General features: G+C 38.9%; 1 protein-coding gene and 1 long non-coding RNA gene across 2 annotated transcripts; both read left to right on the top strand.

Annotated features, from left to right (window-relative positions):
* The first annotated feature begins 9515 nt into the window (after positions 1-9515).
* Positions 9516-10607, top strand: LOC139148690 (uncharacterized). The gene is made up of 3 exons (XR_011555969.1): positions 9516-9644; positions 9878-10188; positions 10452-10607. It is a non-coding gene; the product is annotated as an uncharacterized lncRNA (long non-coding RNA).
* Positions 10608-15576: 4969 nt separating this feature from the next.
* On the top strand, positions 15577-16068 carry LOC139147023 (uncharacterized). The gene has a single exon (XM_070717874.1). The coding sequence runs from the start codon at positions 15577-15579 to the stop codon at positions 16066-16068; it is 492 nt and encodes a 163-aa protein (XP_070573975.1).
* The last annotated feature ends 500 nt before the right edge of the window (positions 16069-16568 follow it).

The following is a 16568-nucleotide window of genomic DNA, read 5'->3' as shown; positions in this document are numbered from 1 at the left end:
AGTGAATGTACTGCGGACTGTTACTGTCACCATTCAGAAGCCATGGCTTTGTTAATTTGTAAAGCAAGAGATATCGAAGACAGAGGGAAAAGTTTCATAGATCCTTGCTGCAAAGCTTTGACAACTAGCACGCTGTGATTTTAAAGCGATGTTAAGTTTTAGCGACAAAAATGTCGTCGCATTCGAAGAATTCAGCATGCTATTGATTGGTTCCTCCAACGCGTAAGAGAGTAGCGGCGACGACACATGATGTCATCGTACACAGAATTCGAGAACGAGTCCCTGAGAAGTGGCGGACATGGAACGTAAACACCCCAGGTGTTTCCCTGTCATCGATGAGAGAACATCGCAACTTCTATAATGCCTGCCGGACAAAGTCCGACCGCTGATAGCATCTACGGAAGTATAAAGCAGGATCTCGTCTGCCACCGGTAAAATTCCATCACCAACTGCCCTCCCTGACCCTAAAAGACGAACCCAAGCTACAGCCACAACAGTTCCCGATCGAGCCAGTCGGACCACATTGCAGACTTAGAAAAGAGTTCGAATGCGGTGGGCCGGGTCTCGGATTGGGAACCAAGAAACTGCCAACCATAAAGTAAGTTTTTCACTTCCAAATTTCATCTTTTCAAGTTCTACCGAATGCGGTCTCGTTTATGCACTTTGTTGCAAGAAAGAGACGGGATCTCTTGCAATTATTTGCCAGTAATCCTGTCAATCTCGACACGAAATTTATTTTCAAGACTTATTTTCATGATAGTATCTGTAATATTTTCTCGTTATGTATTTATTTAACGAAAATGTGTTACACTCCCCCGGAAGAAGCTTTATAAGAAACCTTTTCGCCGGACAAGGAGAAGAAATACATCACCCATGTGCCACAATCCCTGTAACTCGTAAATGTAACCTTTCAGCATCACATGATCATGATGATGTTATCCAAAATGAATTAAGCCGCAGTAAAAGCGTTTCAACGATAACGCCACTGCGATAAGGAATTACAGCTGCATTGTTTCACCACTGAATTCACAAGTTGGTGGAGGAAACTTTCTATTTACATTTAATTTTTATTCTTCATTTGTTTACCGCGAACAACAGTCGGCGTGTACCTGTTGGGCCACTGTCCCATGCTTGGCCTCTCTGCGTGTCCCGTACGCGTCGGAGAGCAGCGTGGTCGATATTTAAGAAGGCTCCCCCAGCACAGATATTCTGTGGACCTTTTTTTTTAAAGAAAGCAAGATATGAATAAACAACGATATGTTTGCGTAGACCACCATTCTTTACTAGTTTCCGCTATTGATCACACATGCGCATCTTATGCAAAAAAGAAATCGACGGCAAGTCATTCTGTCTAGATTCGATCGTCTGACAACAGTAAAGGTAGATGCCAGAACACAAGCATTTCCAAGTAAAGATTATACGCGGGGCATAGACATAGTATTCGCTTAGTCACCTGGCATTTCGGTGAAGCCTGAAACCAGTGCTGTTACTGGCATAGAATAAATATTAGGCATTAGAATAAATGTGTAAATTAACAATTGACGTATAATCCCTTTTGTACGACCGCTATAGGTACAAAGTATCGCAGTTCCTAGTTCTCGCATCAGTGCCAACGTGATTTTAGTCCTATGTTCTCCTTTGAAAGTTGTGATCAGTTAATCAAGTTGTTATGAGATAAAGCTTATAATATGTCTCTTTAAATTGCACTAAAGCTCAAATTATAGTCTCCTTAAATATTTAAAGACCCCCTAATTCTCTGTAGTCGTGTTGCCTTTCACAGGCCAGTGTTCATGTAAAGTCCCGTTCCTATAGTTTAGTCTGCATAACATGGCTCTCTCAACGTAACAAGGTCGACAAAGCACTACGGTCGGTGATTCAGAAAGTGCCATGTATGATCAAGCATTTACCCAGTTTAGTTTTCTCTGTCACTTTCCGTGACACTTTTAAAAATATTTGTTGTATTGCTTTATTTTTTACTCAGGCTGTCATCGAGCATATCCCCAATAAAATGTGCGGGGCTGCTCCTTTCGCTTTCAAACATTCAACTAAATGAGTCTGACCTTTTCAGTTATCTAAAGGAAAGGCAATAAAAAGCATGAAAGACTATGAAGTCACATTCAAGATTTGTTATTTTTATCGTCAATTTTTGTTGTTTTTTCCCTTAATTGCTTGCTTATTCCGCATGCATCACCCTGACTCTTTGCAGAAACTTTATCAATGCCGAAGCTAACTAATAAATGTACAGCACATTTTTATTCACAACAATTGATATGGGGTTACTTTCAACTTTGAAGCAAAGAAAGTACGAATTCCCCACATCTGTCAGCCATGGAAGAACTATACAACAACGGAATAGTTTCTATACCTTCTTTAAAAACTATGACCAAGACGACTGATCTCCGCGATATTTTGCTCAGTGTACTGTTCAAGTGAAAAATAATTTCGCTACCAGCTTTTAGTGTATAGGCCTACAGAGGTCGCTGTTTAATACCTCCTTTGGACAGGACAGTCTTGTCATTGCAAACTCATCCTCCGAATGTAACAGTGGGTGATAAGGGACCAAGTCCTTATCCCCCGTCGCTAATAAATCCATTCTCCTTGATTTCACAGATTCCTTGAGCCCAAACCAATCGTACGGACACCAGCGCCGCAGAATATTGTGAACGAACCTCCACCTATATTACCGACCGGCAAAGTTAGCATCATTTCGCAGGAAGATTTCAAAATGCGATCAAAATTAGATAAAAGTAAGATAGAAGAGCTGAGTAGTGCCTTCAAGTGGACAACGACAACACGGCAACTGATGAAAGAGGCTACTATGACAGCAACAAAGGTATATGAATACCTGAGTGATGTTTCCCCTTCGCTTTTTTACCTGCTAGTTTACAGAAATCATGCTGTACACGTTTTGGAATTTGCGAAGTAATCTGACACCTAATCCCCACCATTACAATACTTTGCCCGATTGCAAATCAATGGCAGGCGGTGGACGACTCATCCGTGTGCAGTTTGTTGTAGACCAACCTCCCTTGGTGAAATGGCACCTCCCGTTATGAAATAGAGATTTCGACTTCATATCGGACTTGTCACATTGACTCGTCACGTTGTAGGAAATGTAAAGTTATGACATTGGTATTGGGCAAGATATTTAGTTTAGACTTACGGACCACCCCGAATACCAATTTCAAGAAAAAATGTCGAGATTGCGTTCTGTGATTTGAAATATCGCGCGAACATCTGTACCAAAATCAGAGTGAAGCCTGGGGATCATATTATAATTTGAATTCTAAATCACCAAGATCTTATTTGAATCATGAAGAGTCTACTAAAACACAGATTGTGAGCGTTGAATTTGAGCCATGGTTTAGTGACGGTTTCGTGATCTATTCACTGAATGGCAGTTCATTATTATTGTTCCTTTTTTATCACATGGATTCCTGTCTTGGAAAAGAAAGGAAGATGTAACTTCTTAGATATGACATACATTCTTATGAAACTTATACTTCCTTGTAGGAGGCAACCGATGGTACGACAGCATCTATTCATTACATCTAAATGAAATTCGAAAACCTGCGTTTATCGTAGCCAGCCATTGAGTTTCACCAGGGCCAACCAAAAAGGTGCATGAAGTATACTGTGTATTGCTAATGACCTTCACTGGTAAAAAGTGGCTGACGAGCCTCATTTACCTAATTGCGATTACTGAATGGCTATTCATGACCGTATTCAGATTACACCGCCTCAGACAACGCTGGAGGCGAACGCCGATGTCGTCAAACATCGCCCGGTCAGACTCGAATCCGAACCCGCCGATTGGCAGAGAGTAGCGCCCGTATGGGACAAAATACAGACTCGATGCCAGACAGACAGCAAAGAATTGCCGTTGATAAGCAAACCATGTATTAAAAAGTAAGTTTTGCTTAGCAGCTTGCTTTTAGCGCGAATATTTTAACACTTTCATTACCGTTTAATCATTTCATCTCACACAACTGGGACGCGTTTAACTTGATGTAAACATTTAGCCGGTAGTTGACAAGCCTAGTGGACCGTACATTCTGATAATATTTGCCACCGAAAAGCTAGGAAACAATACATATTTTTGTTATTATTACTTGATGCGTGTAAGAAATGAAACCAATTACAGCTGAAAATAATTGAAAGAGATTAACACATTTGATGCAAAACTTACTGACTTTATGAAGGAGAGTAATTTTTAATGGGACGTCAGAACAAGCAAAATCGATCGCTGCAGTATCATGGCTAACTGTCACGGTAGCATGTTCCCAGTACAGGTAAGTTTGAATTCCGAGTCATCGTTTTCAGATACAAAGCCTTGATACAACCTATCCTGATTTTTTATGTCGCATAGACGGAGATAGTTCAGGTGATATTATTAGGGAAGCGTCATACGATGCTCTCAGAGTGCCGGAACAAATATCATAACTTCATTTCAATCATTAGGTCCAAATCTAAAGCCAAGGCTATCGATGTTGACAACGGAATTCACACTCTAGTGAAAAATGGACAAAATTTCGACTTATTAGTAAGTATTAGCAGTATTTCCACCTCAGCATAATTCAAAATACATTTAAACACAAGTGTCTATGGAACATAATGCATGACAGCATTTGAACATGATCATGCCCGTAGGTAATCGACGTCGCGCGTTCTTTGACTCTAACCTTCGGTATGCAATTCCACTTACCGATAAACTTATTTCATTTTTCAGTGTGCGTCCTTGTCCCGGGTATGCTGGCTTCGCTCCGCGTTCACAGGTAGAAGTACCTCCACAGCAAAATCACACAAATTTACGTACAAGTATAGCACCCAGAGAGCCAGTTACAGGTAATTGTGACAAATAGCAATTTTTTCGCATTGCCTTCATAAGAAGGTATACGTTAGGGACATTAACTACACAGTAAGTTTGTGTTAGACTGCCTCATAAGTTCAAAAAGCAAAATTCGTTCGTTTAGGTGTGGAGGGGTTTGACCTCCATTAGATGAGGTTATCTTTCGCACTTAAATTTTGTGATCACAAGTTCTTTGTGTGTAAAAGTAAACAAAAACTGAACACTCGTGCCTACAAAGTTTATAGTAATTGTTTCAACTTCTTCGTGTCCCAAGTACATTCACATTGTATCCTCAACCTCATATTCATCAAATAATGAAGATAAAAAGTATTATTTTTTAAATGTGCTTCAAATGTCTGCCTGCTCTTTCAACACCTGATCATTTCACTCTCACTGTGTTGACGAAACAACACTGAATACGACAGTCTTCATGAGACGCATAATTCTCAGTGAAAATGTCGAAAAAACGCCCCATATAGCTGGACAAATAACTCTATTTGGTAAAACAGTTGCTGACTCAAAGCAATTCTCCAAAAAAGCACTATAAGGACTAAAAAACGCCCCGTTAGTACTCAAATTTGATCGATTACTTGACATTTTTGTAACAAGGGGATACATATTCTTCAGAAGCCATAGAAAAATGCTACATTGTACTCTCAGGCAGACATCTACGTTTCGCACTTTTGAACTTTCGTTTAGGGGGGTTTGGTGTAAACGAAGGAATTTCGTTTCTTGAACTTATGCGACAATTTGAGACGGTCCCTTAGTCATTCGTTCTATGATGTACTCGGCGAAGCTCGCTTGCCTCAGGCTCACACTGTTTTGAACCCAATCTGACCTACTTCAAACGTGAAAAACCCTGCTCTCCAAGACTCATCTGCACAAGTATGAAGTTTCTTAGGAATGGGAAAATGTGCATTATTTTAAATTTACAGTCTTCCTGATGTGGCCGGCTCCCTAACATTTTTACAAAGGTCTCTACCTATCTAGTTTATTTCAAAACGTCGCATTACAAATAGAGCGTTCTTTTTGAACCGAATTATAACTTTTCCTAAACGTTAACATTCCATATTTTCTATTTTCCAGGCTGTTTCCGTTGGATGTGTACAAGACAAGGAAAACGTTTGCTCATAAAGCACCCTTCTCTCGCACTGTCACCCTGACCTACCCATTCAATCCGTTCAACAAAGTCGAATGTCGGAAGTTTTTCGACAACGGTATCGATAGGCCATGGTGAAAAACTCAGAACATTCAAATTTGAAGTTTTATATTAATTTCATCGGTAGTGGCATAAGTATCATAATGCATGAATTGTAATTTGCCATTCCATTATATCTCAAACAAAATAGATAAGGCATTTAAATTTTCAACCACTTTTTCTGTTTCGCCTCACTGTTTTTCTTAACAGACTAGACACTGAGTACTGTAATTTCTGGCACATTCAAACGACGAAGGTCGATGCAATTTCCACACGATTTTCAGCTGTATCGGTTGTTTTACACCTTGAACTTCTTAAGCATTTTCAAAACGCTCAGCTATAGAATATATGGAAAACAACTAAGCATAATGGTCAGATGGAAAATACAAACACTCAGTTCAGTTTGCATGAAGGGCAATCGTCCACAGCTTGCAACCATTTAGCCAGCTATTGCCTTCCTTGAAGTTAATCATGTTGATTGAAATTGACTGTAGAGAGTTCCGGTCAAACAACGATACACAGGGATCTAAGGCACCAACTTAATAAGAGTTAGAGGTACAATGTTATCTCTACGCAAATATAAATTGATTTTTTTCACTCAAAATCATAGCCGTCGCTGAGGAAACTGTGTCTTTTGTCGTCGATATTTTTGTTAGTTGTGTCAGTCATTTGCTTGTCATGACGTTCTAAGGTATTGAACGCCCGAAACGGCATACTTTGGAGCTACGGCTTTCTTGTCGGTCGATGGCGTTTACGGCAGAGCGATTTGTCAACGCAACCTGCCAGTGTCAAAGCGACCAGTGAAGGTGGAGATAGGACCAGAACAAATATCGAAATATGACGACACAAAGCTTGGAATTTGTAATTTGCAAAAGTAAGGTATAAAGTCGCGTGAAAACGACGTTTAACTCATCACACTGGAAGCCATTATGTTTACTATATCAGAACTATTATAATTTTTAAAAAGAACACATCAAAGTTGCCAACCACAAAGCAAGTTATTTCATTTCTGGGTTATTGCAAGCATTGATACATTTAGAATTACCTCATTCTGAATATGCATTGTGTCAACAGTTACGTTATGACATACTGGCTGTGCTGTAAGAGCGATCGCCCGCTATTGACAATTAGGCCAAAGTAATTAAATTCTTTGTTTTGCGTCCCAACCCGCCTAGCCGCTTAGCTTTTCTGAACTAAATTTTGTTACAATTTTTTATTTGCTGCAATCAAATTACATTGTGTTAATTTTCAGCCGCTTAGACGCGTACCTTTTCCCATTTAGAGTGGACGCAAAACAAAGAATTTACTTACTTTGGCCTTATCGTGTATTTCTAAAAAAACAAGACAAAACAAAACAAAACAAAACGTGCAGTCCAGAGTAGAGTTGTAGTATGCTGTGCTAGATTCCCGGGCAATTTTAGTTGGTGAACCATTCCAGTTCATATATTTGGTTGTCGTGTAAATTAATGAAACAGAGGACAATTTTTAAACCTTCCAAGAAACAAACTATTTTTGAATCTTCCTTAGTTTTATGTGAATTTTTCTGTTGATATCATCATTACGTGTGGTTCTTCGCGTCAGTTGGTTTTAAAATGAACATTAATTACTGAAGACGTTCTCATTTCAGTGAGGCAAGAAAACTGGTACGTCACAAACTGCGAATGTTGTCATATATACGGGCGCTGTGATTGGCTATCTACTGTCAGTCCGTGATACCGTGATACTCGGCCATACGTGAGAATATAGCGGCCATTCCGTTTCCCAACTTCCTATATTTCTCATGCATACCACAGTGGCCATTGCTGTGTACCACAAGCGATTGTGACCCAATTTACATCTGCCATCACGCACTCATCGAGACTCAAAACGCTTCCCTTTGCTTCGAGTCAACAATCAATCAGTTACTACTGATCAACAGCAAGCCTGTTGAGCAGCGCTACGATATACGGCGGCACCTTCACAGTAAACATGGTTGCAGCAACTCAGAAATTTCAGCTCCGAGTCCGATGAGAAAGTGGCACAGAATAATATTTGCGTCGTCCAGCTCATAAACTTTACAAGACTGTAAGTGTTGTCATTTGTACTTTATGTAATAGAGAACCACCGACACCAAGGTGGTTCTTGGTTTCGAATCGCCGAGGGCCGTAGGCCCGAGGCGATTCGAAACCAAGAACCACCGAGGGGGAGGTGGTTCTCTAACTTAAACCACGATCCTCGACAAACTACGATACAGTTGGAACTGTGTTTGTCTACAAGACAAAGTCCTGGACAGAAAATATAAAATCTAGAGACGATTATTAGTGAATTTTGAAGGTGGAATTTGCATGGCACAACCTTTGTCAAAATGAACTACGCCGAAGCCAGGAAGTTCTAGACCGCCCGGCTTGGCTTTGCAAGTTTCACATTTCAGCAGGTGTTCATCTCAATATTCACATATCGAGTCGCAACACTATATGCTAATTTCCAAATGCAGCTTGTCTTTACAATTTCGAAGGCGTGTTACATAACGCCCGTGATGACGTGTCAGACAACTGCTGCCCATGCATTTCAGTTCAGAGCTTCGTTGGCGCAGGTCACGTCATGTCTGACAGTGACAGTATATTCATAACACAAAACTCATTTAAGGACACTGAATCGAATTCAGACTCTTCTGGTGAGTTCCCAGTGTTTTCTCCCCAGAGTTTCCTTACGGAATTTGATAATTTACAGTATAATGGGGCCGAGGGCACAAGCAGCGTCAACAAAGAAATTCGCAGTGTTGGAAAAACTGAGAGACAAGCCTGTAATAGCCACTCAGACAAACAGAAAAATAACGATAGTTTGAGAGTCGGGGCACTAGTATGCGATTCAGATTTACAAAAAATATTTGATGTCAATGTACCTTACAATACTAGAAAAAAATTACATTGGTCCGTTTCATTATTCGAAACATGGCGTAAGGAAAGAAACAGGCGTATTGAAGACAATAAGCTAGAACAATTAAGCAAAATCGAACCGTCACTTACTGAAATGACAAACGATGAAATTAATTTCTCTCTGACAAGATTCGTTCAAGAAGTGAAAAAACGCGACGGTTCTGATTTTCCCGGTAAAACGGTTTATGAAATTGTCATGTGTATACAAAAGTACGTGTCAGAACACGTGAGAAATGTTCAATTTTTGAGTGACCCGTTTTTCGCTGATATAAAAAGAAGTCTCGATTGTGTCATGAAAATGAGAGCCAAGAGTGGGATTGGAATTCACACAAGGCAAGCGCAAATCATATCGGTTGACGAAGAAAACGTATTATGGGATAGGAAACTCTTGGGAGATCATACACCGCAGTCGCTCCTTGATTCTCAAATTTACTTGTTTGGTTTGCACTTTGCTCTACGTGGTGGTATAGAGCACAGAAACCTGCGCCATAAAAACTCTCAATACAACTGAAAATAGATATATCAGGCAAAAGTATCTGGAATATATAGAAGATGTCAGTAAGTCTAACCAGGGAGGACTGTCGAGTCGAAAAATTCGACAAAAAGTCACCAGAGCATACGAGAATGCACACAATCCTGAGAGATGTATAGTAAGACTGTATGAACGCTACAACAATTTATGGTAAGTTTTACCCATTTCTGTCTTTCACACATTTATATCGTTAGATTTCTAACTTACAGCAAACAGAAACTTCTCACCTTATATCAGTCAAATATCAAATTTAACCTCTACATTTGGCTAATGGCATCTTGATGTGTCCACTCGTAAACTTTATGAAACATTTGCGTGCAATCTACACGTAAACTATGCTCATGTTGACTATAAACATTTATTCTATTATTCTTCCTCAACAGTCCTCCAAATAGACCTGACGATGGTTACTACCTATATCCTCTGGCAAAACCTACGGCTACATGTTGGTATAGCTTAAAGAAACTAGGTCATAACGCTCTTCATGGTACTATTGCCCGTCTATGCAAGGAAGCTGATATCCCTGGGTTTCGAACAAATCATTCTTTAAGGGCGACAGCAGCAACACGTTTGTATGATGCCGACATTGATGAGCAGTTGATCTGCGAAAAGACTGGCCATCGTAGCGACGCTGTCCGACACTACAAGCGCACATCTGACGAACAGCAAGAGAAAGTAAGCAGAATTCTCCAAGGTACGCGCAAATGTTAAATATTTAAAATTTTAATGAAACAAAGAGTGGTGAACTGAACCATAATGAATTAGAGCTCATAACTATTTGGGAAATGTAACAGAAGTTATTTTTGGGATAGTAAGATGTCATAACAGTTTGGGGGGAGGGGAGGGACATTTCTGTTCAGCGGTTGGTTGGTGTTTGTAACGCATTTATTTCACCCGTGTTTGGCTGTATTGCACTTTATCGACTAATCGACTAAATGTCTTTCTATATAATATCAGGCAATGGAGAAGCCCCTGAGCCACCAAGAAAATTGTCATGTACATCAGTGAACAGTGTCGGCAAAGGATTCATCCTCAATCAGTATTACCATAAATTTGTTAAAATGACATTCTGATTCAATTATTGTACCCAAGAAATAAATGGAAATCTGCAAACTGAACAGTGTGTTTGCATTTCTGTGTGACAGGTGATTGAGTGTCTCCTACCCGAGAGGTAGTTCTAGAACTACCTCTGGGGGTTCTAGAACTACCTCCAGAACCCCCAGAGGTAGTTCTAGAACTACCTCTAGAACTACCTCTGTGGGTTCTACAACTACCTAGGATAATTTCTGAACCTTGCCTCGACTGGTAGTAGGCCGTTCTTTGAGTGAATGTGGTTTTGTTTGTATACTGTGACGTCATGATCGTGGTTTAAACCGGCATAGTTAAGTTGTTTCAAGCCAGTTCTCATGTTAATAATTTGTTGCAATTTTACGGCAGGTTTTTCCACATTAAAACACACACACAATCGAGAAAAGAAATGAATAATTTTGAATATGCAGTTACCAAATATATTACATGTATTATGAAGAAACTTGAACTTTACTTTACAATTCTGGATATGTCACCGATATGTTTACCACATTCTTATCATTACGTTCTTAGTTTCTATGCACACATTGTGCGATGTGCTAGGCATGCATGATGACGATTTTGTTACTATATGATGTTCATGGTTTTTGAAGTTCTACAACAAGGCAAGGATCATCTATGAAAAACAACTACTGTCCTTGTATTTCATTACGAATGAATTAGAAATATGCTATGTTGAAATATCAGTGTCAATAATATACGTACAAACGCAAGAAGTACGGAATAATCCAAGATTCTGCCAGTAATCCTTCCCCCGTGTTTTGAAAAGGCACTTAATCATCGCGGTCAACCGAACGTGTACGGAAGTATGTATCCGCAAAAAATAGGATTGTAGATCGCCAAGCCGTTTATTAAAATTGATCAACTTTCTAAAATCAAATCCTATTTTGTCAATTTCATATAAACCCTATCGCTCAATATCATCTGTTCGCAGAGCTGCGTTGCTACTCGTGCATTATACGCATTATACACTCGTCCACGGCTCGTGTGTGATGCTGCTAATGACGTAACTTGTAGTGATGCAGCTCTACTCATAATTGATATTGAGCGATAACCTCATATTATGCAAGAGTTTGCCTGGTAACATCCAGTTAACTTTTATCCCACCTTCAAATGAATGTTCATTTCTATATTACATTTTTAGCGAAACAACATTCTTTTTGTCTATATTTATCATTACAAGGGAACATTGGGTATTCCGTTATGATATATTGGAAAAATGCACGTTACTGTAACAAATTTGATATTTCGGTAGATGTATATTACATGTCTGGTGAATGTATATTACATCTCGAGTAGCTGATCTGAGTATGTCTTCTCTTCTGAGTAATTTACTCGATGAAACCAATAAAAGGAGCTTCAAACAGTTATTATGTCAAATTTATAAAAAAATCAACCATTTAATAAGGAAAATCTATCACTCTTTTTGCAAAACGTCTAACGGTCAATTGCGCATTTCTTGCGTATACGAAGTGTATTTGACATGTAGTTATGTGTACGAAAGTAAGGTTCTCATCAATGCAAGCACAGAATGGGTGTGCAATGCTCAAGTACGTTCACAGTGAATGAATCTAAATACTACAAAATGCATTAAAAATGAAGAATATGGTTAACTTCTGTGATGAACTGACTCAGCAAATGCAATACTGCTCAGTTGAAACATCCTAATGTATTTGATCATGAAACGATGAACTCATAAGTATTTTATATATTTTTTATACTTTATTTTATTTTTGTTACTATTGCGCCTAGAGCTCTGTTCAGAGATTAGGCGCATTACAAATGTACTTTATTATTATTATTATTTTATATGAGCAAAAATGCCAAAGATGTGATTAAACAAAAGGATATTTATAACGAAACATGACATTGTTCTGTGAAACTTTCAAGTATAATGCAATTATACATCTAAATATTTTATACATTCGTGTCCCTATAAACTTATTGTGTATTACCCTCAGAATCAACTGAAGAGATATATTCCATCTTGATACGTGAATCAAATATCTACCAGATGCTTCTAATTGACAGCAAGATTCTTTTGGTGATTGTTGAAGTCCAAGTGCGCCTAGAGAGAGGAGGAAATAGAGAGGACTTTATTGAGTAGAACGTAAATGGGGGAGAGTTAAGTGACTATTTCGATTTCGCATATACTGAAATGTTTTTAGAATACGTATGCTTATGTATATGAATATATATGTGTATGTGAAAATGTAAGTCAGGGCCTGATTTACTACATCAAAATACTCGTCAGGGCTTACCTTTGCGTCATCGATACAGGTATTCAATTTTGAAGCCAATTCTCTAAACTTCGGTCTTTCAAGCGGGATTCTTCGCCAACACTGCTTCATCATATCGTGTCTACGTTAGAGAAAACAGACAAGACTTTAAAAATAACCACATGACCTAAATATCTTGAATGAAAAAATGTTTGACGCATTCAACGTCAGGTGGATTCCTGCATTTTCATGGAGTCATGTCCCTGACGATAAGATTTTCTGATCGTTTGAATCAGACAAAGTCTGAAGTTCGTCTTATTCTTGTCCTTTTCGGATGGCATATTGTAAGGGCGTTTGCATGATCCAGTCATTTAATTAACAACACAATGGCAACTTACAATATCTCCCCACACACAGCTGGCTTTGGTAGTTCATAGCCTCCACTTAACATCTCTTCGATGCGATTCAGTTCTATTGATTCATAAGGAGTTTCGCCTTGGAGGAAATAGAAAAGCATAAGTAGTTCTTATATAACGTATTTAAGACAAGCACGACACATTCTCCTTATTCTGCGATTGAAATGTAGATACCGTGTGTTGTGTATATTTTGCCCGGAAGATTTATATTATGACGTGGCACTATACTAGAAGTGTTCCTTGTGAATACACAGCCAACTCTTGTTGTTTATCAGCAAATAATGTCTGATCAAAAATATCACTATATAATTGAATTTTACGTGGCACGATGGCGTTAATAGCCGTGCCGTGTTGCTGGGTCTTGTGAATATGTATATAAGCGTTTTCAATTTTCAATTTCTTATAACTACACTGCAAATGCGATTGAGGAATGACAATTATTATGATTAAAACGAATAATAGATACCAGGAAAACATTTTCTTCGCTAATACTGTTTTTCAACAGTATGTTCAAATGTTTCATTCCCTCTTAAGTCTCTCGGAATTCTAAACAAAGAATGATAAAATGTGTTATTTTGAAATCAACTACTTTACGAATAGGCCATTTGTGTTGAAAATACACAGATCATACCAAATTTTCACCACTAATTTGTACAGGGACCGTCTTCATACGCCCTCGACACTCAAAATCATTCTAATTTTAACACCATTGTGCAGCATTAAAAGTAAATTAGGGGTTTAAAAAGTATACAATGATATTCGATAAAACATTACGTAATGGCGCCGCGTAAAAAGCGACATACAACCACGACGTGTAAAACTTCTTTGGATTTTGCTCTAAACAACGATTACTAGACACCATTTTCCAGACTCAAGGTACTATGAATATGTTGTTGATAATATTCTTGTATTTAATAGTCCAAGTCTGTGGTTTTGAAATGGAACGAAGATGGGAAAGAAACGACGTGAACATCATGGTGGTTCAGCAGCAGAAGGAACGAGGTACCGGTGAGAGAATTCAATGGTCGAGATTTGAGTTATTGGATCTACGGAAAAACCGAACATATTTATCACCAGAACAAGTAAGGTTATTGAAGGAACTCAAAATTCATAAAAGACGTAAGAGGGGGCGACCTGGCGGAAAGAAGACCAAAGAAAAAAAGGGAGTCAACTTCGCAAATCTCCGTTTGATAGAAGCAACGAATAACTTGGTCATGAATAATTCCTGCCAAGTGAAAATATCCACCTGGAATGCACACTCAATCAAAAACAAACCTGATTTACTACGAGACTATTTGTTTGACAACAAAATAGACATCTGCGTAATAACGGAAACATGGCTTCAACCAAAAGACCACATCTGGATAGAATGTTGTGATTTGAATAACAACGGCCTGTGCATGTTGTCTTCTTTTCGCGGGGATAACAGGAGAGGTGGTGGATTGAGCTTGGTCACGATGGCCCCATTGGTTTCGGAATCGATAACTTCAGCCACGTTAAAAATCATTTGAATATCATCACTGGCGGGTGAAAGGTAAAGATCTGGAGTTTAATGTATTAGACATCTATCGACCACCGTATAGTCAAGAGAATAAGTCAACGGTTAGTGATTTCATAGATGAATTTCTAACCTTACTGGAGTCTTGGCTTCCAGCAAATGATAATATCATTATTGCGGTAGATTCTAATATTCATATAGACAATAAAGAAGATCCTGGTGCGTGTAGTTTCATTGACAGTGTGGAAGCGATTGGACTGAAGATCGGGGTGGATTTTGCAACCCACAAAGAGGGTCATCATCTTGACTTGATAATCACTGAAAATGTGAGTCGTACTGACATCCATACAGTTAATGCCGGTCCATTTCTCTCTGATCATAGAGTTGTAACAGGTGTTCGTAGTAGAGATCGCGAATGGGTTATGAAGAAGAAGGTTGAGAGCAGAAACTTTAAGAAGGTGAATAGAGACGATTTCATTAACGATCTACACTACATCAATTTAGCTACAAATAAGGATGCTGACTCTATATCTAACCAGCTTCGTAACGAATTGGTGACGATCGTGAATAAACATGCCTCAAAACGTATAAAAGCTGTTGTCGAGCGGAAACACCACATCTAGTACAACGATGACATAAAAGATCAGAAGAAATTACTTCGAAGTAGAGAAAACATTTGGAGAAAGTATCGCCAATCTCACCAGTGGATCGCCTATAAGCGATGTAGGAACACTCTGCACTATATGATCAAAGCTGAAAAACGAAAATCGATAAGTTCTAAGATTTTGGAGTCAAGATCAGACACTAAGAAATTATACCAAATAGTAAACAACCTAATTGGAAAAAAAGATATCAACCCAATGCCAGAAGGGAAATCAAACGAGGAACTAGCAAATGATTTTGCCGATTTCTTCCTGCAAAAAATACTTAAGATCAGAGAGTTGTTAGCGAATAATAACAATTACATCCCACCATATAGAGAAGTCCCGTCCTTCCACCAATTCGAACCAGTAGATGAGGATACTGTTGAAAAAATCGTCAAAGAAATGCCGACAAAGTCCTGTGAGCTGGACATCATACCAACAAAATTCCTAAAAGACGTGTTAAAAGGAATGGTTCCACACATTACCAAGTTGATTAATGCATCTCTACAACGAGGTGTGTTTGTGAAAGAGTGGAAGTATGCAGTGGTCAGGAAGAAGACTGGACTAGATTTGATTTCATCTAACTATAGGCCGGTTAGCAATTTGGCATTTCTGTCTAAGGTCTTAGAAAAAATAGCGTTACAACAATTAACGAACACTGTGAACGGTGTCAACTCTTTCCAGAATATCAGTCAGCTTACAGAGTAAATTTCAGTTGTGAAACTGCCTTGCTCAAGATAACTGACGATATTCTGTGGGGAATGGAGGAACAAAAAATTACAGCTCTTGCCGCAATCGACTTAAGCGCAGCCTTCGATACAGTGGACCATGAGGTACTGCTTAATGTATTAAGACAACGGTATGGTATCGACGGACATGTATTGGAGTGGTTTTCGTCCTATCTGAGACCTAGAGGTTTCAAGGTATGTGTAGGCAATGCCTACTCTGACATTAGAAACATCGACTTCTCCGTACCACAAGGCAGTTGTGCTGGACCAACATTATACAGTGTGTATGCGAGTACTCTGAGAAATGTGATACCAACATCAATCGACATACATGGATATGCAGATGACCATGCCTTGAAACGTCTATTTCCAGCTAAGTCTAGGAGTCGGGAAATCGTAGCATTGAAAGATCTTGAAGACTGTTTAAAGGAGGTTAAAATCTGGATGGATGAGAATCGGTTGAAGATGAATGACAGTAAA

The sequence above is a fragment of the Ptychodera flava genome, chromosome 13 (assembly GCF_041260155.1).
Source record: "Ptychodera flava strain L36383 chromosome 13, AS_Pfla_20210202, whole genome shotgun sequence".
Classification (NCBI taxonomy): domain Eukaryota; kingdom Metazoa; phylum Hemichordata; class Enteropneusta; family Ptychoderidae; genus Ptychodera; species Ptychodera flava.
This window is presented reverse-complemented; position numbering and strand designations above follow the sequence as displayed.

What these genes read in the sequence shown, in the direction of transcription:
- LOC139147023 (XM_070717874.1), top strand. Translation starts at nt 15,577, where the DNA reads ATGCCAGAAGGGAAATCAAACGAGGAACTAGCAAATGATTTTGCCGAT.